We start from the raw sequence: 22,710 nt of genomic DNA, 5'->3' as shown, positions 1-22,710 counted from the left end.
TGTCGCAATAACCAAGTGACTTCATTTTCTGGTAAGATTCACCACTCCTGTTTCCCACAATTAAGTTTTACTTCTCTCGCCTTTCTCTCTAATTGAGGAATCCTACCAATTGATGGTCAACCCTTTCTCAGAGGCAAGATAACATTATGTACAATTTTTCAAGGACAATCAACTCTTTCCCAGAGGCAAGAGGCCTCCAAGTGACATTTATTTCACACCTCTTAATAATGGTCTTGATATCTTCTATGGTCTTTCACAGCCATCTGTTGTTTAATGGAAATTCCCTGACTTTGCAAAAACTGCTCGGTGGGCCATAGACTTTCTCAGATGCATTTGACTTATAATAATAATTTCTTACAGTCATATGCTGGATAGGAAGCCAAATACCTATCACCACTTTTACAGCCTAAAAAAAAAACATAATTTAATGACCTGGGATAATCTCATCAAATTTACAGATGCTTGTCTTGTCTATAAAATTGTACATGGCTTGGCTTACTGCCCCCACTTACTGCTTTTATAAAGCAGAAAACAACTGTTGTTAGACACACCAGGTCTGTGGTAAGAGGGGATTGTGTAATACAAATGAGGCACTCTGCCTGTGGACAGTCATCTTTTTCAGTAAGAGCAGCTCGCACATGGAACAGTTTGCCTCCGTTTTTCTCAGAGTCTGTGATTCATATTGGTCATTTAAAATGAACTTAAAATCTTGGTTAAAAGACAATCAAGTGGGTGTCCATACTTTGTAGCTATTTCAAATCACCTGAAGCATGCTTTGCCTTGTTTTATGTTTTGCTGGTCTTGTTTTAATCTACTTTATGTATTCTTATGCAATGTGGTCTGTATAAGTATTGTTGATTTGTTTTAATGTATTTTATCTGACATTACACCTGCCCAGGGACTACAGTTGAAAATGAGCCAAGTTGGCTAAACTGGCACACTGACATAAATGTTTATTAATGTGCACTGTCCCTGTAAATTCTAAACTGTATATAAATAAATAAAAATTAGGCCATATGAGGCCCTCAAAACACACCTAGGTCATAATTATTCAAACTATTTCTTCAATTGTTTTCTATTGGAAAAATGAAATATTTAGGCTAATCACTGGTGAACTTGCAGCAAGATTTGCTGTGTAGTCTGTAGCCTATCTTAAAACAGTAAACAAAAAAAATAAAATAAAAGTATATTTGTACAAAATTTGTAACTAAGCATTGTGAAACGCACTATACAAGAAAACTTACTTGATTTGTTTTTACCTCACAAAAATGGAAAAGACAGGTTCCACCGAGATTTGAACTCGGATCGCTGGATTCAGAGTCCAGAGTGCTAACCATTACACCATGGAACCATACAATGACAGTGCGTGTTTAGATGTATATTTCAATATTATAAACTTGAATACGCACAGTAAATACAAATAAATTGTTCACTGTGTGGTTAAGCGTTCTACTAATCACATCATATAACAAACAACCAGCTTACAAAATCAGACATGTATAATAAAGCCATTTTGGAATATAATATCTAGTTCTCCAGTCCGGATGATGGCGCTAATGCGGTGTTCACGATGAGCAAACCACTGAACACTGGATTTTCTAAGAGATAAAGAAGGTAAGAAATGCTTTCTTTTACACACAACAATGTTCATATAATTGCTTTGAATCTTCGTCTGTATTAGTCATATTTTACCATTTATACAGAACTCTCTAATGTTCTGCAAAGCTTTGTTTATATGCTTGCACCATTTAATGAGTGCGAGAAACAGTAAACCAATGTGGTATAATGTTATTATTTGGTGGAAGTATTCAAGTAGTTTATTAAACGTTGTTCGCAGTTAACTTTTGGAGCCTGCTGCAGACTGCATTCCCGAAGACGCTGAGGACCTCATATAATTAAAAAAAATTACAAATGCCCAACAAATGCGTTGCTTATGGCTGTGGGAAGTTCAGCGGGCAGAATGTCTCAATGTTCAGATTTCCCAAAGACCCAGTGGAGTTCCGCAAATGGGAGAAACAGGTCCAGAAGACCCGCAAAACTTGGGTCGCCAAGACGTACTCCCATTTATGCTCTGAGCACTTCAGCAGGGACTGCTTTGATCCGAAGTCTTATTCCGTTGCAAAGACAATGGGATTTAAAGGGCTGAGACTGAAGGAGGGAGCTGTCCCGACTGTTTTTATCCGACCACCATGCAGTACGAGAAGGAAACCCAGAGTGACCACTGAACCTCAACAGTTTGCATCAGTGAGTGTCTTGAAAAAGCCTATATTGTGAAATATTATTACAATATTAAATAACTATTTTATATTATAATAGATTTTGAAATGTACAGTAGCCTACAGGCCAAAAGTTTGGAAACATTACTATTTTTAATGTTTTTGAAAGAAGTTTCTTCTGCTCATCAAGCTTGCATTTATTTGATCAAAAATACAAAAATGTAATATTGTGAGATATTATTACAATTTAAAATCATTGGTTTTCAATTTATTATACTTTAAATTATCATTTATTTCTGTGATGCAAAGCTGAATTTTCAGGATCATTACTCCAGTCTTCAGTGTCACATGTGACATCCAGTCTATCACATGATCCTTTAGAAATCATTCTAATATTCTGATTTATTATGAGTGTTGGAAACAGTTCCACAGCCTAATATATTTGATGAATAAAAGGTTAAAAAGAACTGCATTTATTCAAAATAAAAAAATATTTTCTAATAATATAAATCTTCTTTACTATCACTTTTTATCAATTTAACACATCCTTGCTGAATAAAAGTATTGATTTATTTCAAAAAAAGAAAGAAAAAAATTACTGACCCCAAATTACCAAAATAGTGTATATTGTTGTTATAAAAGATTTCTATTTTTAAAACATTTGCTTCTTTTTTCTTTCTTTTTTTTACTTTTTATTCATCAAAGTATCCTAAAAAAAGTATCACAGGTTATGAAAAAATATTAAGCAGCAGAACTGTTTCCAACTTTGATAATGAATCATCATATTAGAATGATTTCTAAAGGATCATGTGATAGACTGGAGTAATGATCCTGAAAATTCAGCTTTGCATCACAGAAATAAATGATAATTTAAAGTATAATAAATTGAAAACCAATTATTTTAAATTGTAATAATATATCACAATATTACTTTTTTTTCTGTATTTTTGATCAAATAAATGCAGGCTTGATGAGCAGAAGAAACTTCTTTCAAAAACATAAAAAATATGATTCCAAACTTTTGGCCTGTACTGTACACTCCTGGGCAAACATGTTACCCATAAATCACTGAAGTTAGCAAGAAATCAGGAAGTTAGCAAGAATTGCACAAATACTGTAGATAAAGTAATTTAGTACAAGATAGCCTTTCCCTTTGTTTTCTTTAAATGTTTAAGCTGTGTGGATAAACTTACATATTCTGCCAAAAACTTCATTGTGTCTTTGCTGTTTTTCTGAGACAGCAATGGCTTTTCAATGAGGGCATTTGCTTAAAGCGTAACTCTCGCCAAAATGCAACCTAGGGTCTTTTTGTGAATCTACCCGAGACAAACTTTCGTTTAAAAGCATAATTAGGATGGAAACGCCACTTTTAAGATTGACCGTATTTCCGTTTTCGAAATGCAGAATGCGAATGAACTGACTCCATAGGAGGAAATGTCAGTCCAAGTTGTAATTTCAATGAAAAGCATGATAACTTAGCCACTTAGCTCATGCAATATATATTCAAATATTAATAATAAACAAGGGGTTTCATTCAATATATCAGTCTAAATAATGTAATCTTAGCTGACGTAAACTCTCGCGTGAAACTTTGTTGCCGGATTACGTGAGTGAGGTTATAATGCAGGAGCCTTGCAAGAGACAGGCTTTTCTTTTAGCTTAAATCAAGATGGTTCGTTTTTGTGCTTTTCCTGGGTGTGAGAAGAAGATGAAAAGAAACATCCCAGAAACGTTTCACCGACTGCCGTTTCGGTGCACAAGGGATATACTAAATAGGTGGCTGCTTGTTTTGCAAGTAGACATCAACACGCCGACCGAGACGCGAAGACAGAAGGACTTCAGAGTCTGTAGTGACCACTTTGACGATGGCGACTTCAAGGTGCCTACAACAAAAGGAATTCCAAAGAAATCGTTTTTGAGGGAAAATGCTATTCCAAGAGCTGTAGGCCTACAATTTGCTGCAGAAAGAGTGGAGATAATGCACTTTTGGTTACTTTTGGGGGTCTTGTGAGTTGCACAGGTAGCCTAACCTGGACGTGTTACAATAGGAGCCATGTTGAAATGGGTGGGGGATAGGGCAGGGTTTCTCAAACTCGGTCCTGGAGGGCCACTGTCCTGCACAGTTTAGCTCCAACCCTGATCAAACACACCTAGCTTTGAGTTTCTAGTGATCCTGAAGACATTGATTAGCTTGCTCAGGTGTGTTTGATCAGGGTTGGAGCTAAACTGTGCAGGACAGTGGCCCTCCAGGACCGAGTTTGAGAAACCCTGTGATAGGGTATAGTTGTGCTTATTATTGCTCATGCTGAGCCCAACAATCTTGCACGGCTGACCAAGATTCCCATGATGTCAATAAAGGACAGTAGTAATGTAATTTTTGATTACCCAAAGCTCAGCATGTTGTGAAATTAAGTGGCTAAGTTATCATGCTTTTCATTGAAATTACAACTTCATGACATTTCCTCCTATGGATCTCGCATTCGGAGATTGACTATTTTTGACTGACAAAATGCCTGCGGCCGGAAACAACAACAACAGCTACAGTGAGTTGTTCAAAACCTTTCTTTTTAGTAAACTCTGTGTACACAAACAATGTTCTCAATGCTCGAGTTAATGTGTAGAGCCCCTGGTGATACTTCAAGCAAAGTTTCATGTTGTGTCGAGCCTTCTTAGTGTTTTAAAAATAGCGATTTTGATGCTATCATAGTAGTGCTCCTAGCACTCCCATTCAAAAGGCAATTTGACCGAAAACAAAATACGGAGAGGCGGTATTAACAATAAAGGGGAACTGAAACGAAATAGGTGATATAACAGATGTGTTATCATTGTTATTTGTGGTAGGACACTTAAAACTGCTGAAGTAGTTACAAGGGGGAAAACAGTGATGTTAGTTTGTTGTTTTGTTACTAGGGCGCAGCCATCTTGAGCTTCAACGGTCGTGACGTCACTGGCATGATAGGCTACCTTGACAGCTCCAGCAAAATGGCATCTCAAGAGCACAACAGATCGAGAGGGGGGTCTTATTGCATTGTCTCCGGCTGCCACCATGAATTGTACAGGACAAAAGCAGCGGGCCTAAACATCCATTACCATCGGTTACCTCTACGGAGAAAGGCAGCCCTACAATCTTGGCTAGCAGCCTTAAACCGGGCTAGCCCTCCTACAGCCCCTGGGTTTAGGGTCTGTAGTGCCCACTTCCAAACATCAGACTATGAGGAGAGCTGCACTTTTGATTCGAGTGGTAGACTGATCAAGACCAAGTCGAACAGACTCAAGCCTGAGGCAACACCTTCTGTCTTTGACTTTTCTGGCTACAGTGCAGGGCAAACCGACAGACCGACACAGGGCACCATCACCCCTAGCACTGTTAGCCGCAGGAAAAGAGCGCTAAAAGGCATAAGTCAGGCGGAGGACAGAGAGGTAGGTTTAGCTGTTATCCATGATGCTAAATTAAGTCAAAAACTAGTTAGGGTTAGGTTAGGCTAATCAAGATTCAAAAATTATGATCTGTCTATGATCAAGGACAGAATAACCTGTTTGCAAAATGACTGTGGCATAACTGTGACCACGGCGGGTCCTGTAAAAAGTTCCACTCACCCCTTAGTTGTTATCGTGATGTCCACCTTCACCGTAAATCACCTTGCTAAATTAATCCGACATTGAGGATGCTATCCAATATAAGCAATATCCATCGACGACACCCGCAAGATACTTGTTAGTGTGATTTCAGCTGCTTTCAAACTGTGTTTGAGAGACGCGGTGGCGCGCATGATAGATTTATTTTGGGTCTTCCCTAGAATGGGCAGTTTGTGACTTTGCGAGATAAGCAACATAAAGTAGCACTGGTATTACAAAACATTCGGTGGCACAGCACATACCAATCAAATACAGACGTGACACAAATAACACGTTTGAAAAAATATTACTGACTTTAATGCGTTTTATTGATATTTAAAAATATCACAAAATTAGGCTATTTATTTTAGGATTTTGTGTCACAGTCACATCAGTATAGGTGCTCGATTAATCTGTCAGTCACTACTGGAAGTGTCACAACATATGGTGACATGTTCCGCGACTCGGTGTCATGTCAGTGTCAGTGTGTCGCGATAATGTAAGTGACACTTGCCACTATCCACTGGCACATGACAATAAAGACCGGATGTGCCAATACACATAGTGACATGCCATTGGCTTCTGTGCGTCAGATGCCATGTCACTTAATGTTAATACTGCTACTGGAAATACGGTCAATCTTAAAAGTGGCGTTTCCATCCTAATTATACTTTTAAACGAAAGTTTGCCTCGGGTATATTCACAAAAAGACCCTAGGTTGCATTTTGGCGAGAGTTACGCTTTAAGGGTAGGTTAGGTAATTTTCAGAGAGGCTAGCAATATCAGGCTAGCTTTGAAAGCATCAAAACACATGAACCCATACATCAGGGAGCACTCATGAGAGATGGCTTTAAACTACCTCATGTCTCAAAGCAAATAACTTTACAATAATAATGAACAAAAAACAACTTAAAGAGTACTGACCTGTACCACCTGACTGCTGCAGATTCATTTCAGTGTTGATAGTGTTGCCATTGCCATGTATACAAATTTTAACACATTTTGATTAATGAATAAATAACTTTGCTCTTTCAAAAGGATGAACAGGACGAGACATTTATGAATGACAATCAGAACGATGGAGAAGAGCAAATATTTGATGGAGCAGACCACAATCAGCCAAATTCCAGCGATGACGGTGTAAATAATCCTGTGACACTTTCTTCTCCAGCAGAAAATGATGGAATAGGTGATTCAGAAACCCCTATATTAATGAAATGTATTCCACAAGTACATGGAAAAGTATATGTAAACCCCACTCAATGTCATGTCTCTGCAGTTAAATGTGAAATGTGTGGAACCAGTGGCAGTACAAACACCTTCTTCTCCAAGTCCAAGCGCTTCTGCAGTTTGTCCTGCTCGCGTTCATACTCATCTAACTCCAGAAAAGCCTCAATTCTTGCACGGCTCCAGGTGGGATTTTCTGGCATAGAATTATATACAGTGAGGAAAATAAGTATTTGAACACCCTGCTATTTTGCAAGTTCTCCCACTTGGAAATCATGGAGGGGTCTGAAATTGTCATCGTAGGTGCATGTCCACTGTGAGAGACATAATCAAAAAAAAAAAAATCCAGAAATCACAATATATGATTTTTTAACTATTTATTTGTATGATACAGCTGCAAATAAGTATTTGAACACCTGTCTATCAGCTAGAATTCTGACCCTCAAAGACCTGTTAGTCTGCCTTTAAAATGTCCACCTCCACTCCATTTATTATCCTAAATTAGATGCACCTGTTTGAGGTCGTTAGCTGCATAAAGACACCTGTCCACCCCATACAATCAGTCAGAATCCAACTACTAACATGGCCAAGACCAAAGAGCTGTCCAAAGACACTAGAGACAAAATTGTACACCTCCACAAGGCTGGAAAGGGCTACGGGGAAATTGCCAAGCAGCTTGGTGAAAAAAGGTCCACTGTTGGAGCAATCATTAGAAAATGGAAGAAGCTAAACATGACTGTCAATCTCCCTCGGACTGGGGCTCCATGCAAGATCTCACCTCGTGGGGTCTCAATGATCCTAAGAAAGGTGAGAAATCAGCCCAGAACTACACGGGAGGAGCTGGTCAATAACCTGAAAAGAGCTGGGACCACCGTTTCCAAAGTTACTGTTGGTAATACACTAAGACGTCATGGTTTCATGGTTCTGGATTGATTTTTTTAGATTATGTCTCTCACAGTGGACATGCACCTACGATGACAATTTCAGACCCCTCCATGATTTCTAAGTGGGAGAACTTGCAAAATAGCAGGGTGTTCAAATACTTATTTTCCTCACTGTACATATTTATTCAAACAGTAATACATTTTTTTTTGTGTCTTTGTATTTAGGGAAGGCCGCCCATAAGGAAGTCATCACACAAACTGGGTCTGAAATCACAGACTGAGGCTCCGCAGTCAAAGGCCAATGAGCAGCATCAGGAGAGCAGAGCATTTGGACAAGATGGTAAGAAAACACACAAACCCCTCTCGCTTTTTACTACAGTGAACTTTACAAATGTAATTTTGACGTATTGTCCTGTCTTCTTCCAAGCTACTTTGGCTGGATTTGACTGGGGTAGTTACCTTGAGAAAAGTGGCCTCCTCGCTGCTCCTGTATCCTGCTTCAGACATGTGAGTGATTTCTATCCACCGAACTTCTCCTTCCGGAAATGTACCTGTGATAGATAAATGTGATCGATGTAGTAAACCATGATATATTACCTTTATGTGTAAATTTCCTTCACATTATACTTATTGCATTATAATGGTAAATACATTATTGCCCATTTCACAGGCACCACTCTGCGTTCAATGGGACGACATCTATGTGGGGTTAAAAGTGGAGGTTTTGAACACCCATACAGCCTTGCCTAGTAAGGTGTACTGGATCGCCACTGTTGTACAGCTGACAGGTATATAAACTCTTGTGTTTCCTCCACCACAGCTGAATACTACGGCAAATAAATATTATATTTTATTATTTTTATTTATATTAAAGGGGTGGTTGATTTATGATTTCACTTTTTTAACTTTAGTTATTGTGTAATGTTGCAGTTTTAGCATAAACAACATCTGCAAAGTTATGACACTCAAAGTTCAAAGCAAAGGGAGATATTTTCTTATAAAGAAATCACTTTTTAAGGACTACAACAAACAGCTGGTAAGGACTACACAACATTCCTCCCGGGTTAGTGACATCACTAACCCCAATATTTACATAAACCCCACCCCCGGGAACTTGAGTTATAGATTATCATGACAGAATATGCTAATCAATGACTAGAAGATAACTACACAAGCTACATAAATTCATCAACTAACCATTCAGAAATGTTGTCTACATGTTGTCACTTCTTCTTGAGTCTCTTCATCTTGACATTAATCAGAATAAAAAATCTTCATCCTGTTCAAAAGTTTTCACCCCCTGCTCTTAATGCATCAGTGAATTTTTTCACCTTTTGTAATAGTTGAGTATGAGTCCCTCAGTTGTCCTCAGTGTGAAAAGATGAATATTATATCTATACTTAATAGTTACTTTATTTTACCCAAGTCTTTAGTTGCAGTCTGAATAGAATCAATGTAACGAGTTTAACAGACTGGTAACCACAAATGAATATACAAAAACAATAAAGAAACAATACTCATCAAACAATACAAAACTCTTTCTAATTAAAAACAAAAAATATAGTGTACTGTGATTCATAAACCGATGACTCTGAACAGGTTTTTGGAAGTTATTGGTAAATTGAAACCAAGAGGTTTTAATAGTTACACATTTATAGAGTAGTTTGAAATTTAATAAATGTTATTTTAATAAAACATTAGATTATGGGGACTAATATGATGTTGTGTGATAAATTGATTCATTCTTTGTCATATATTTTGTATGATGTGATGTGTTTCTCTCAGGCTATAAGGCTCTTCTGCGCTATGAGGGTTTTGAGGATGATGACAGCCATGATCTGTGGTGTAACATAGGCACGGCTGATGTTCATCCTATAGGCTGGTGTGCAGTGAATAGCAAGCTCCTGGTCCCTCCTCAAGGTGAATGTTTACACCGTTGGTCATTAGGTATAAATGCCATAAAAATGCTAAATCTTGACCATTGTTTTGTCCTACAGAGGTCCATCAGCATATTAAAGACTGGAAATCCTTCCTGATGGAGAGACTAGTTGGAGCACACACACTTCCTGTTGACTTTCATGTCAAGGTGAAGGCAATGAAAAATTTGTAATCCATTGATGCCATCTGATTTTCTTTAATTGCTGCATAACTGTCTTCCGTCTGTGTTTTTCAGATGGCAGACAGTTTGAGGTGTCCGTTCAGACAGGGGGTTCGTGTGGAGGTGGTCGATCGCTCGCAGGTGAGCCGTACCCGTTTGGCAGTGGTGGATACTGTCATAGGAGGGCGACTCAGACTGCTGTATGAGGATGGGGGACTGGGACCCTCAGGCGAGGTGCTCTCAGATTTCTGGTGTCACACGCAGAGTCCTCTAGTACACCCTGTAGGCTGGTCTGAAAGAGTGGGGCACTCAATCAAAGAAACAGGTGAGAAGAAACTGGCATTTATGGATTGAGTCAAGCCTAGAAACCCACAGATAGACAAAATGTCAGTACAAACATGAAGAGTCTGAAAGCTTTACATGAGTAGAAGAATACAGAGCTTCGCACAGGACGTGGGGAGGGATTTCTTTTTTCGTGTACTACTGTATTTTTGTATTTTAAAAATAGGGAGCATGACATTTCTTCTCAAACCTTCTATCAATTGGCCTATTTGAACTATCCCTTCACCACTACACCGACTCATTTGATTAACAATGTTTGATAGCAACAACTTTTCTCTGCCCGAGTCATGCAATAAATCTGACATATGCAACCAGTTAACAGATAAAATATTCACATATCCCTGTAATCTCCAAGTTGAAGGTTAGTTTAACAATGAGACATAATTGTATCCATATTTAGTTACTTGGTGTTTAATTTATTGCATTATTTAGCAGTTTATGCAAAACATTTATGGAAAGCTGGCAGCCTGCATGTTTCTTACCTGGACCACCTTCTTCCATATGGATACTTTTTCTGTTCTGATCTCAACAGGTCTGGGCAATCTACTGAGTAGGCACCAATCAGAGGACGTATTTTTATGATGTCATCATGCAGACTTCTTACAAAGTGTTTTAAAAATACAGAACACTAAAGTATTTTGATACAAAATATGAAGCTATTTTCATCAACCCTATCAAATACAAATTACAAAATACTATTTTATATTTGAAATACATGTATCATAAATACTGCCCACTGTGTTGGGCTCCAAAAAAAAAGTATATATATATATATCGTATGGAGACCCAAAAAAGAAAAAATGTGGAACAAATCTAAACAACTGTGTGAGATAAAATAACGAATAAAATACCTTCGTTTTTCCATATTCTTCACTCTTTATTTTTGTCGTTAGGTTATTTGTAATGATGTCATGCATGGTTTTTCTGTCACAGATGTGAATGTCAACATGGGTAGCCATCCAGCATTTCGTAAAGTCCTTCAAAACAGTGTGCCAGATCAGTTTAAGAAGGTTAGTGAGTATATCATGAACTAAAATATTGTTCAAAAAAATATTTTTCATTTTGTGTTAATGTTCGTTTAAAAATCGTGTCATGTAATCATCTAGTATGTTCAATTCCTTGCTGTATGCAAACAGTTGAGGACCGTTTATTTGGGAAATACGTTTTTTGACGAAGGCATGAAACTTGAAGCAGTTGATCCTCTGAACCTTGGGAACATCTGCGTCGCATCAGTCCGTAAGGTACGACACAGCCACTATTTATTTATGACTTTAAATGAATATTGCACATTACCTTGTTGAAAGTAATTGCACTGACCTGGCTTGTCTTATCGCTCAGGTGTTGCTGGATGGGTACATCATGGTAGGCATTGATGGTGTCGAGATCGGTGACGGTTCTGACTGGTTTTGCTACCATGCCAGCTCACATGCCATTTTACCTGTTGGATATTGCGAGAGCAACGACATCCCTCTTACTCTGCCTCCTGGTAATGTGCTCAACCGATTATTCCAGTGGTCTTCTTGCAACAAAAATCAATATTGAAGCTAAAGAGCCTATATTTGCAATTTCATAGTGTTTGTTGATAGTGTCTACTTTCTCATCAGGTTATGATCATGCTACTTTCACATGGGCAAAATATTTAGAAGAAACAGGAACTCTAGCTGCTCCACGAAGACTTTTCAACACGGTAAACCTTTTATTTTGACAATTGAGCTACATAAAATGTGTTACTGCATATGTGGGTTTAATGTTTTTTAAGCTGGTCTTGTGGTCCCTTCCTCATACGTCTTTCCCAGGATGATGTAGGCCACGGCTTTACCCCAGGTATGAAGCTAGAGGCAGTGGACCTCATGGAGCCCCGGCTGGTGTGTGTGGCCACTGTTAGGCGCTGCGTAGGCCGGCTTCTCCTTCTCCACTTTGATGGCTGGGAGCCTGAGTTTGATCAGTGGGTAGACTGTCAGTCCCCTGAAATTTATCCCGTGGGCTGGTGTGAAATCACTGGCTACCAGCTGCAGCCACCCATCGGACCAGGTCGATTATTGTAATTCTCACAGTATTCATATATGCACTCCAAAATGTGGTTTTCATGTTATATTGTGCTCTCTGTGTAGAACCACCTCAGGGCCAGGAACGCTTGAACACAAGCAAAAAGGCAAAACCTTTTATGGGGAAAAGGAGTATGTTTTATTTCATTTTATTCTTAATAAATATTAAATATTCAATGATAAACAGGTAACACTTTATTTTACAGTGTCCTTGTTACATATGTTAAATGTACATAGTAATAACTATAAATTATCCATAATTACATGCAACTAACCCTCAACCAAATCCTAATCCTACCCTAACCCTATAGTAAGTACATGTAGTTGCTTAATATTACTCAGTACTTAACAATGACACCTTAACATAAAGTGTAACCGATAAACACATGATGGTTACTTTCATAAAATTCCCCTTGAATAGATTTGCATTGTGTTTTTATCTTTCCTTCATTCTCTTACTATTCTGTATTTGTCACTGTAGGACGAAGATTTGTAAAGAAAAACACCAATAAATGCACATCTAAAACCCAGCCTACTCAGGGTAATGAGAATCCAGAGACGAATCAACCACAAGAGGCACCAAACGTCACAAATCAACCACGAGAGGCAGGCAAACCCTCCGTCACAGCTCCCATCTTACAAATAAAGGCTGAACCTGAGGACGAAAGTATGTAGCATTTCTTCTTAAAATATCAGATGCATTTATTTTTTTAATATAGTTCTGACATGGCTTCCCTGTCTCTCTCTCTCTAACAGTTATTGCAGTAAAAGTGAAGGTGGAGGAAATGGAAACCCCCATATTATCCAGTGAACAAAGCAAAGAAAGCGCCAACCCAACGGCCTTAACAATCTTCAAACAGGAAGACGTCTCGGTGTAACCCACCACCTGTAGTTCCAAGTGACCACTACTTTATTTTTTTGTTTCTTTAATTAAATAACACTGATAGTTATTTAATTAACCAAACTGTAAGTGTAAAACAACAGGTATAGTTGAGCGATATTGTTATTTTTATACAGTGCACAATTTTTGCAATCTTGTATTAAAATGACATAAGTTGTGATAAGGCATTTTCTGACTTTAATTCATTTTTCGTAATAGAATTGAAGCTTACAGAGTAATGTAGATGCTTGCAATATGGAATCATTGCATAATATGGAAGATACTGAATTAAAATTACAAATTTTTATTTGTTCTATACCTGCTCATAAGCCTTTAAAGATTCATCATAACTGTTGAAAACAGACATTTAACACACACAGTAGATCAGGTTTTAAAAAAGTATTCATTAATATTATCATTTTTATTGACCAGCATAGTACATCGCTTGTAAACTAAAACTGTGCATTAAGCAGGTTAATTGTACACTCTAAACTATGGTGACCACCCGTCCCGCGTAGCGCGTGCGCGCACAGCGTTTGAAGCCCAATTCACGCGTCACGCAAATTGAGACCGTGTCACGCATAATCTATGCTTGCTCAAAAAAAAGTTGGTCGCTCTATATACTCGAGCCCCAAGCAGACAAACGAACATTACTTGACATTTCAGCACGCTATTGTTGCCACACAAACCCCTCAGTTGAACTGCTGACTAGGTTGTCAACTTTTTCGTTGTTGTCATGACAGCGCACGCACGCGCATACCAGACACACTGGGAAGGAAGGAACTTTTAGATGCGCGCTTTCCAATTCGAAAAATTCGAGAAAGAGACTGTCTGAGAGGCAACGCCATCATCAATTAAAAAGAGAAGGTGTGAGTAAAAGAAACAAGAATGGGGAAATGAATATTTGTGGCTGAAAGGTGTTGAGGGGGATACGAAGAGGGCTTTTTGTGACCTTTGCAAAACGTCCTTCTCAATCGGACATGGAGGGAGGGGAATACGAGGTCAATCGTATTTTTTTTTTGAAATACTTTTTTTTAATTGTTCCTGTGGTGTTGAGCAACTACAATTCCTGTTAATCCTATACATTTATATTATAATTTATTAATTTATTTAAAGTAAATAAATTGTAATGAAAAATAAATAAAATTAAATAGTAAATCTTAAGTGGAAGTACATCTGTCAATTCATTGAATGTTCAAAATATTATGAGTCTTTATTTAGAAAAAAAAAACACACATTGGTTGGCCTATTCATGAGCATACATCAAAAATTACACGTTTAGGAGAATAGGGCATTATTAATACTATGCAAGGTGGTATGTGCTAGAAATGGGTAAACCACTATCAGTGAGTCTGCCAGTGGGGCACCGCCGTGCCAGGCAGTGTCCCACATTGTCCCTCAGAAACATACCCATTGTCCCCCCTTGGGCTTATTAGCAGGTGGTCACCCTACTCTAAACCAGTGGTTCTCAAACCTGTCCTGGCGTACCCCCAACACTGCACGTTTTCTTTGTCGCCCTAATCAAACACACCTGATTCAACTCATCAGCTCATTATAACATGGGTGAATGAGCTGATGAGTTGAATCAGGTGTGTTTTATTAGGGAGACAAAGAAAACGTGCAGTGTTGGGGGTACGCCAGGACAGGTTTGAGAACCACTGCTCTAAACAGTCATAAATAAACTAGCACCCTCACTGATGTAAACGCAGTTTAAAATAGGGTTAGGGTTTTGTTTATCTAAATCAATAAACCGCAGTGTAAATACAGCAGGATCACACTGACTTCCTTTTCTGCACTGTTTTAGGTTTTACACTTTTGCCTTTGGCTCTAACTATCTTAATGACTTTTGGAGGACTGATTAGAGCAGATTCAGTCTTTGTGGCCTTAGTTGGTTTGGGGTGCTGAGTAGGAGGCTTTTCCCCTGGGCAGCTCTTAAAAATATGGACGTCTTTGACCCTTTGACCTCTGAGTTCTGGAGGGTGGCCACAGGTGGCTCTGACTTTCAGATTCACCTGCTCAATCCACCTAGAAGCAGAAGGAACAATAGAAGGGTCATATGTATCATATTGAAGTAAAGGCCTGATATACACTACCAGTCAAAAGTTTTGGATTGAAAAGATTTTTAATGTTTTTAAAATTAGTCTCTTTTGCAGTAAAGTAATATAAAACAGTAATATTTTGAAATATTACTATTTAAAACAGCTGTTTTCTATGTGAATATAAAGTAAAGTGTCATTTATTCCTGTGACCAAAGCTGACTTTTCAGCATCATTACTCTAGTCTTGAGTGTCACATGATCCTTCAGAAATCATTCTAATTTCATGATTTGATGCTCAAGAAACGCTTCTCATTATTATCAATGTTGAAAAGTCATTTACATTTTTATTTCAGGATTCTTTGATGAATTTATCGCCAAAAGTATATTGCTGAAAAGGTATTGCAAACGTTATACCTCTAAGCGAAGAATAAAAAAGGAGTATTTTGGGGCCTTAAATCACAGGACAGGCAAGATGACAAATATTTATGAATACAGTAAAAACTAATTGTAAAATATTATTACTATTTTAAAATGTAATTTATTCCTTTGATGGCAAAGCTGAATTTTCAGCAGCCATTATTTCAGTCTTAGCTATCTCATGATCCTACAAAATTTGGTAAGAAACATTTCTAATCAATGTTGAAAACAGTTGTGCTGCTTTAATATTCTTGATACATGATAATTATGGCATTTAATGTATTTTGTATATATCACTTTTGATCACTAAAATGCATCTTAATTAAAGGTCCTCAGTGACCCCTTAAGTTTGAACGGTAGTGTACATTTACCAAGCAAAACTCACTTGCGAAGAGGCAGCAGTGGACAATCACAGAGCAGTGGATTCTCTGCCAAGTTTATGACCTCGAGACCTGTGAGTGGACTCAAGTTCGGAAGCTCCTCAAGCTGGTTCCCTTCAAGAAACAGACTCCGCAGACCAGACCCTAGTCCTGCCAGAGAATCTTTAGATACCTTCAAAAGGAAAGAGAGATTTAAACCGAGTTTGGCATTCTTGTTGTGGCATTAGAAATGGTTTTGTCCTTACCTTTTCTAAACCCATATGATTAAGGTAAAGATGTTTAAGAGTGGCAGCGATTGACTGAAAACCTCCTGCTCCGATCCAGCGAATAGGGTTACGAGAGAGATTAAGCTCCGCTAGGCTGCTGGCTTTAGAAAAGGCCTCACTTGGAACCTCCTTCAGTTTGTTGCTGCCTAGATGAAGAGTATCCAAGTCAGGTGCAGGATCAAAGGTCCTAGGAGCAATCGCTGTGATGGCGTTGGAAGTGAGATAGAGGCCCCTCAGTTTCTTTGCGCCGGTCAGGAGTCCTGCTTCCAGTTTAGCAATATCATTGTCCTCCATGTGCAGAGCCAGCAGACCAGGCAACAGCTTGAATGCTCCTTTGGGGAACTGGGTGAAACGATTCTTTTCCAGATGGAGGTAAGTGAGACGGGACAACCCCTTAAACGCCTCGGGACTCAATGAAGTCAGCTCATTTTCTGAGAGGTAGAGGTAGACAAGACTCTTCATACCATTGAAAGCCCCATCTTCTACCTCATGGATCTTGCAGCGTTGCAAATGAAGGGAAACCACTTCTGCAACGCCTGGGAAACTGTTCGCTGGGATGTAGTGGAAATGGTTGCCCCGCAAGTCCAGCAAGCGTGTGTCTGGTGAAAATCCACGAGGGATCTTGGTGTGGCCTTTGTTTTCGCAAGAAGAGTGGTGGTTTTCAGCCTGCAAAATGTATGTGGGTTAATGACAAAGTGTGTCAGTGGCATTTAAGAATCACTGTTATACTATTATAGTTGTTGTTAATATTTTGAATTAGATTTTGTTATATTTTCACATTTGTATTTGAATTTTTAGTTAAAGGTTTTGTCTTTTTTTTTTTAGATGTCTACATTAAGTTTCAGCTTTTAGTTTGTTTATTTTAGTACTTCAACCTAATAAAAACAGAAATGATAAAATAGGTTTTGTATTTTATTTGTTCGTTTATTTTATTTCAAATAATAATAAAAAAATTATAATAACCCTGAATACTATAGACATTTTTAATTTCATTTTTTTATTAAAAAAAAAAGTTTAATTACTCAAAAATGTCATGTGTTGTAACCATGAAGCAGTAAATTATGACATATCTTTCTTACCTTGGACATCTGTGTTGGGTGTACAACAGTACAAAATAAAAACACTATATAGATGCTTCCTTCCTACTGTAACATTTTTCTTTCAAGAATTTTATTCTTTTAATGAGGATTTTTCTTCATTGTGATTTCAGGTCAGTTGTATCAGCCAGAATTTTTAGATTTTATGCCCCCCAAAAAATATCAAAATGAATTTAAATTCAGAAATTAAAAACATACATCATAAAAGAGGTGCAGTCAAGTCATTGAATATGTGAATTGCATTTTTTAAGTATTTTGAATAAATTAATTGGGGGGAAAAAGAGTGTCATGTCACTGACCTAAAGACCTTTTAGTCACTCTGTAATATTTTTGCATTAACCACAGCAAGTTTTCGCTCACCTCACATTCACAGTTGGCTGGGCATTTGACTTTATCTGGGGGTGGGGTTGTGGGCAGTGTAGGCAGTCTTCTCTGCTCCTCCAGCTCAGCCCTCAACATGGCCTCCTGGCTCTGACAGCGCAAATCAACTGGCTGTACCGCTTCCAGATTCTCATCAGACAGATGTGCAGGGCCTCCACATGTACCACCCAGGCGAACGCGCTCCCGTATCGCCCACTCGCGCAGAGGTCGCATGTAGCAGCTGCAGTAGATGGGGTTGCCTGCCAGATTGATGCGAGTCAGTTTGGGAGAGCCGGGGGCCATTGGCTGCAGGACGCGCAGCTGGTTATGGCTTAGGTCCAGATGAGCGAGACGGGGAGAGAGCAGGATAGCTGCATTTGAAAAATCTTGCAGGGAGTTGTGATCCAGGAGGAGGTGAGTGAGCTTGGGAATAGATACAGACTCCTCTCCAAGGTAGGTCATGGGGTTGTAGCTTAGCTCTAAGCGAGTTACTTCTGGAAGTCTGGAGAGAAGGAAAGAAAATAATGAGTAAAATGAGAGCAAGAAATAATGCTCTGCTTTTAAAATAAGTTTTTTTAAACTGATTATATATATATATATATATAAATATATATATGTGTGTGTGTGTGTGTGTGTGTACGAAGAATTATAGAAGTTCTGAAGGCAAAAGGGGGTCAAACCACGTCCTACATTGCATAGATTCAACAAGGTGCAGGAAACATCCCTCAGACATTGGTATTGACAGCATCACTCAGTTACTGCAGATTTGTCGGCTGCACATCCGTGATGCAAATCTCCCATTCCACCACATCCCAAAGGTGCTCTAGTGGATAGCGATCTGGTGACTGTGAAGGCCAGTATAGTGAACTAATTTTCATGTTCAAGAAACCCGTTTTAGATGATTTGAGCTTTGTGACATTGTGTGTTACCCTGCTGGAAGTAGCCATCAGACGATACAGTAGGTACACTGTGGTCATAAAGGGATGGACATGGTCAATACTTAAGTAGGCTTTGGTGTTTAAATTATGCTCAATTTGTTACTGACAAACTAAGTACACCCTTACTGCCTCCATAGGCGTTCAGAGGGTGAGTAGCAGTCAGGCGCAGCTAATTAAATGCCTTAACTGATCATCAGCAAGCGTGACCAACTCTGTAAAAGCGGACGTTTTGGCAGTTTACTGGTCTGAAGCATTCAGGTGAGTGTTAACACAATCCCATCAGCAATGATCTTAGAGAAGCAATTGTTGCTGCCCATCAGTCTAGGAAGGGTTACAAGGCCATTTCCAAACAATCTGAAGTCCATCATTCTACAGTGAAGAAGATTATTCACAAGTGGAGAACATTTAAGACAGTTGCCAATCTTCCCAAGAGTGGACGTCCCAGCAAATTCACCCAAAGGCCAGACCGTGCACTGATCAGAGACACTGCAAAAACCCAAGAGCTACATATCAGACTCTTGTTAAATGTTCAAGTTCATGACAGTACAATTAGAAAAAGACTGAACAAGTATGGCTTGTTTAAGTGAATGTGACATGTGAAGGCCAATACTCTGAATTTTTTCTATGCACTTAACCCATTTAAGTTAGTGCACACATTTTAGGAGTAGTGAACACACACACACACACACACACACACACAATACAAACCATTGACACACACCCGGAACAGTGGGCAGCCATTTTGCTGCGGCGCCCAGGGAGGGAATGGGAGTTAGGTGCCTTGCTCAAGTCTGACGTCTGACACTCTAACCTTTGGGCCACGACTGCCTTGTTTGGAAGGGTGACCAAGAGAAAGCCTCTTCTCTCTAAAAAGAACATGGCAGCACGGCTTAGGTTTGCAAAGTTGCATCTGGACAAACCAAAAGAATTTTGGAACAATGTCCTTCAGACAGATGAGAAGTGGAGATGTTTGGCCATAATGCACAGTGCCACGTTTGGCGAAAACTAAACAGCATATCAGTACAAACACCTCGTACCAACTGTCAAGCACGGTGGTGGAGGGGTGTTGATTTGGGCTGGTTTTGAAGCCACAGACTGGGGTACCTTGCAGTCTTTAAATCGACCATGAACTCCTCTGTATAGTGTATACCAAAGTATTCTAGAGTCAAATTTGAGGCCATCTGTCCAACAGCTAAAACTTGGCTGAAATTGGGCCATGGAACAGGACAATGATCCAAAGCACAAAAACAAATCTTCAACAGAATGGCTGAAAAAGAGAAGAATCAAGGCGTTTCACTGGCCCAGTCAAAGTCCAGACCTCAACCCAATTGAAATGCTTTAACCTTAAGAGAGCTGTGCATAAACAGATGCCCACAAACCTCAATGAACTAAAGCAACGTTGTAAAGAAGAGTGGGACAAATTCCTCCACAATGATGTGAGACTGATAAATTGACTGTCATATTGAAAATGATTACATTAAGTTATTGCTGCTAAAAGAGGTGGTTCCACGAGGTATAAAATCATAGGGGACTTAGTTTGTCACACATGGCTTCTCCATTTTGGCTTTATTTTTGGTAAATAAATAATGACACTATGTAATAGCCTATGTCATGTATTGTTGTTCATCTGAGGCTGTATTTACCTAATTTTAAGACCTGCTTCAGTCTAGATGATTGCACTTCATTGTTAGTTCATGACACCTAATGCAATAACCATTAAATCCAGAATGTTTCTTGAAGCTCACCGTGTCATTGTCTCAGTGGGAAAGAACTGCAGTGCATTGTTATCCAGGCTCAAACGAGTAAGAGTGAAGAGGCCAGCAAACGCCTCTGTATCCAGATAATTGAGGGAATTGTGACTGAGACGTAGCCATTTGATGTTCTGCAAACCCTGGAATGCCATGTTAGGAATGTACACCAATTGGTTGTGTGTGAGGGAGAGGAGGTTGAGAAGGCCAAGCTGTGAAAAAGCCCCAGGCTGGATCTCCTCCACTCTATTTCGGTCAATAATCAGCTGCTTCAGTGAGGAAAGCCCATCAAATGACTCCTGGATTGTAAGGAGAGACAATGATGAGATGCATGCAAAGATTGTCCAGGTTACAGCTACAAAGGCCAATCCATCATGTCTTACCTGGTACAGGATATCAATCTTGTTGTTGGCCAGGTTAAGAAAGACCAGCCGGCCAAGTCTGCGGAAGGCTCCTTCCCGAACTCTTCGGATGTTGCTGTTCTGCAGGGACAGGTGGGTGAGGTAAGGTGTGTGTGTGAACGCCCCTGTAGGAAGATCCTGTAGGTCATTTCCTCTCAGGTCCAGTTTCACTGTTATCTTGGAGACATACAGAACAGAGCATAAAAACAATGCAAGTCGTTTTAAAGAAACGCAGCAAAAATAAGGCACTAGTGATCACGGTGTTGCACAGATTACCTCATCAATGGTAGGTGGAACCTCAGTGAGATTCTTGTTGACACAAGCAACCGTGAGCTGGATGTTGTCACAGATACAGACCTTTGGGCATTTGCCTGGCTGCACTGTATGGATCTTCAGGGCGAACAATATTATAACCAGCAACGTGGGAAGGCTATACATCTTTCTGTGTAAAACAAGAGGGGATTTGCAACATCTAAAAGAACTAGGCCTAATTCATTAGCTTTTTGAGTTTTCAGATTACTTTGTAAGAAAAACCTCAGCCAGATTAATTTAAACTTTGCTGGATTAGTTTGCTAATGCTGCAAAATTTGAGGATTTGGTGTGCTGAGCTCCGCTGTTATGTTGGTTTAAACTGGCTGGATTGGAGGCATTCATATAATTTATGATGCAGCAGTGCAACTCCTTCAACGCCTCGCATCTGAATGTCAAAATAAGCACTTCAGGAGCAAACTCCAATGTCAAATCTGACAAGCAGATTCTGTCAATATAGCCATGTCTAAGAGTTTGAGCCAAAAGTAAATGTACACAAAGGTGTGTTTTCTAGCAGCAACATATATTTTAAAACCCTCTAAAATTTGTCATTTTTTTAACAATAAGTATAAACAAGTGAATACAATAGACACACAGTAAAACAAGACTCAGCTATACAGAACTAACTAAAAGGCAGAACTGTATAGATACAATTTGGCAAGGGTAAGTTGTTTAAAATCAATTTATAGATCAGAATTGTTGTTCAAAACAATAATCTGATAATTGTGCATCATATTTTTGCTTCTCCGTTAATGGTTCTGTTTCATAAATTGTTTTAGTTTACACTTAGTTGAAAACATTTTAATACACTGTTTAAAGACTTTTTTCCGTGTGACAACTTACCCCTCTGTGACTGCCTTGCTATTGGGCATGAACGATTCATTTTACAGTTTGAAGAGAAATGTTTCTGCTGTTAGTCGCGACTCGCAGCAAATTGAAGTCAATTGTAATTTTAAATGTACAATAATATATTTTACAACAACAAAACATTCAACAACTTACTCTGAAAAAGCAAGTCTTCAAATATTCGCCACCTGAATCCTCATTAGCTAATATCCATCAAATGAAAAGTTATGATAGGCCTCAAATCGCTCAGTCATACACAATAGTCTACTTATAAAATAAAATCTTGAATAAATGCACAGAAAATCATTACAAAAAAACGTTTAGTTTCTTTAAAGAGAAAAGGGGCAGCGCGAACGAAGCAGCCGAGAAACTGATTTTCAAATGCGAAATATGCTCGTTGAGTCTCAAGAGACTTCAGACCGCTGCTCTGCTGCACACAAAGACGCGCACTGTTCTCAGTCTCCCATAAATAAACCGTTGGAGGAGAGAAGGTTCCCTGCAAAGGCTTCAACACCTATATTCCTTTCAGAACCAAGATACTGAGAAAATCGCCCTACAGGTTCGTCGAAGTCCTCAAGGCTCAGTGAACTCGGGGCATTCGTG

General features: G+C 38.9%; 2 protein-coding genes across 5 annotated transcripts; one reads left to right on the top strand and one right to left on the bottom strand.

Moving 5' to 3' along the window:
- The first annotated feature begins 1,546 nt into the window (after window positions 1-1,546).
- l3mbtl2 (L3MBTL histone methyl-lysine binding protein 2) lies at window positions 1,547-13,495 on the top strand. Of its 4 annotated transcripts, XM_084434303.1 has the most exons (19): window positions 1,550-1,614; window positions 1,838-2,244; window positions 5,127-5,636; window positions 6,870-7,020; window positions 7,111-7,244; window positions 8,168-8,282; window positions 8,370-8,449; window positions 8,613-8,730; window positions 9,728-9,862; window positions 9,940-10,028; window positions 10,116-10,365; window positions 11,316-11,392; window positions 11,519-11,623; window positions 11,721-11,868; window positions 11,987-12,069; window positions 12,179-12,413; window positions 12,494-12,559; window positions 12,909-13,094; window positions 13,184-13,495. In XM_084434303.1, exons 2-19 carry the CDS (start codon window positions 1,912-1,914, stop codon window positions 13,303-13,305), a joined length of 2,937 nt encoding a protein of 978 aa, XP_084290429.1. In that variant the 5' UTR covers window positions 1,550-1,614; window positions 1,838-1,911; the 3' UTR covers window positions 13,306-13,495. The 4 variants fall into 4 exon arrangements, with proteins under 4 accessions (XP_084290431.1, XP_084290429.1, XP_084290430.1 ...); XM_084434305.1 differs by lacking the exon at window positions 5,127-5,636 and having other exon boundaries at window positions 1,547-1,614; XM_084434304.1 differs by lacking the exon at window positions 1,550-1,614 and having other exon boundaries at window positions 1,634-2,244.
- Window positions 13,490-22,512, bottom strand: chadlb (chondroadherin-like b). Its single transcript, XM_084434307.1, has 9 exons — window positions 22,264-22,512; window positions 21,229-21,394; window positions 20,935-21,129; window positions 20,549-20,850; window positions 17,866-18,367; window positions 16,388-17,074; window positions 16,148-16,314; window positions 14,967-15,332; window positions 13,490-13,794 (listed from the first exon to the last, which is right to left on the bottom strand). The coding sequence occupies exons 2-8, from the start codon at window positions 21,388-21,390 to the stop codon at window positions 15,080-15,082; spliced, it is 2,268 nt and encodes a 755-aa protein (XP_084290433.1). The 5' UTR covers window positions 21,391-21,394; window positions 22,264-22,512; the 3' UTR covers window positions 13,490-13,794; window positions 14,967-15,079.
- Window positions 22,513-22,710: the final 198 nt, after the last annotated feature.

This window comes from Rutilus rutilus (genome assembly GCF_951802725.1).
Source record: "Rutilus rutilus genome assembly, chromosome: 16".
Taxonomy (NCBI): domain Eukaryota; kingdom Metazoa; phylum Chordata; class Actinopteri; order Cypriniformes; family Leuciscidae; genus Rutilus; species Rutilus rutilus.
Note: the sequence above shows the minus strand (reverse complement) of the source record. Positions and strands in the feature narration are given on the sequence as shown.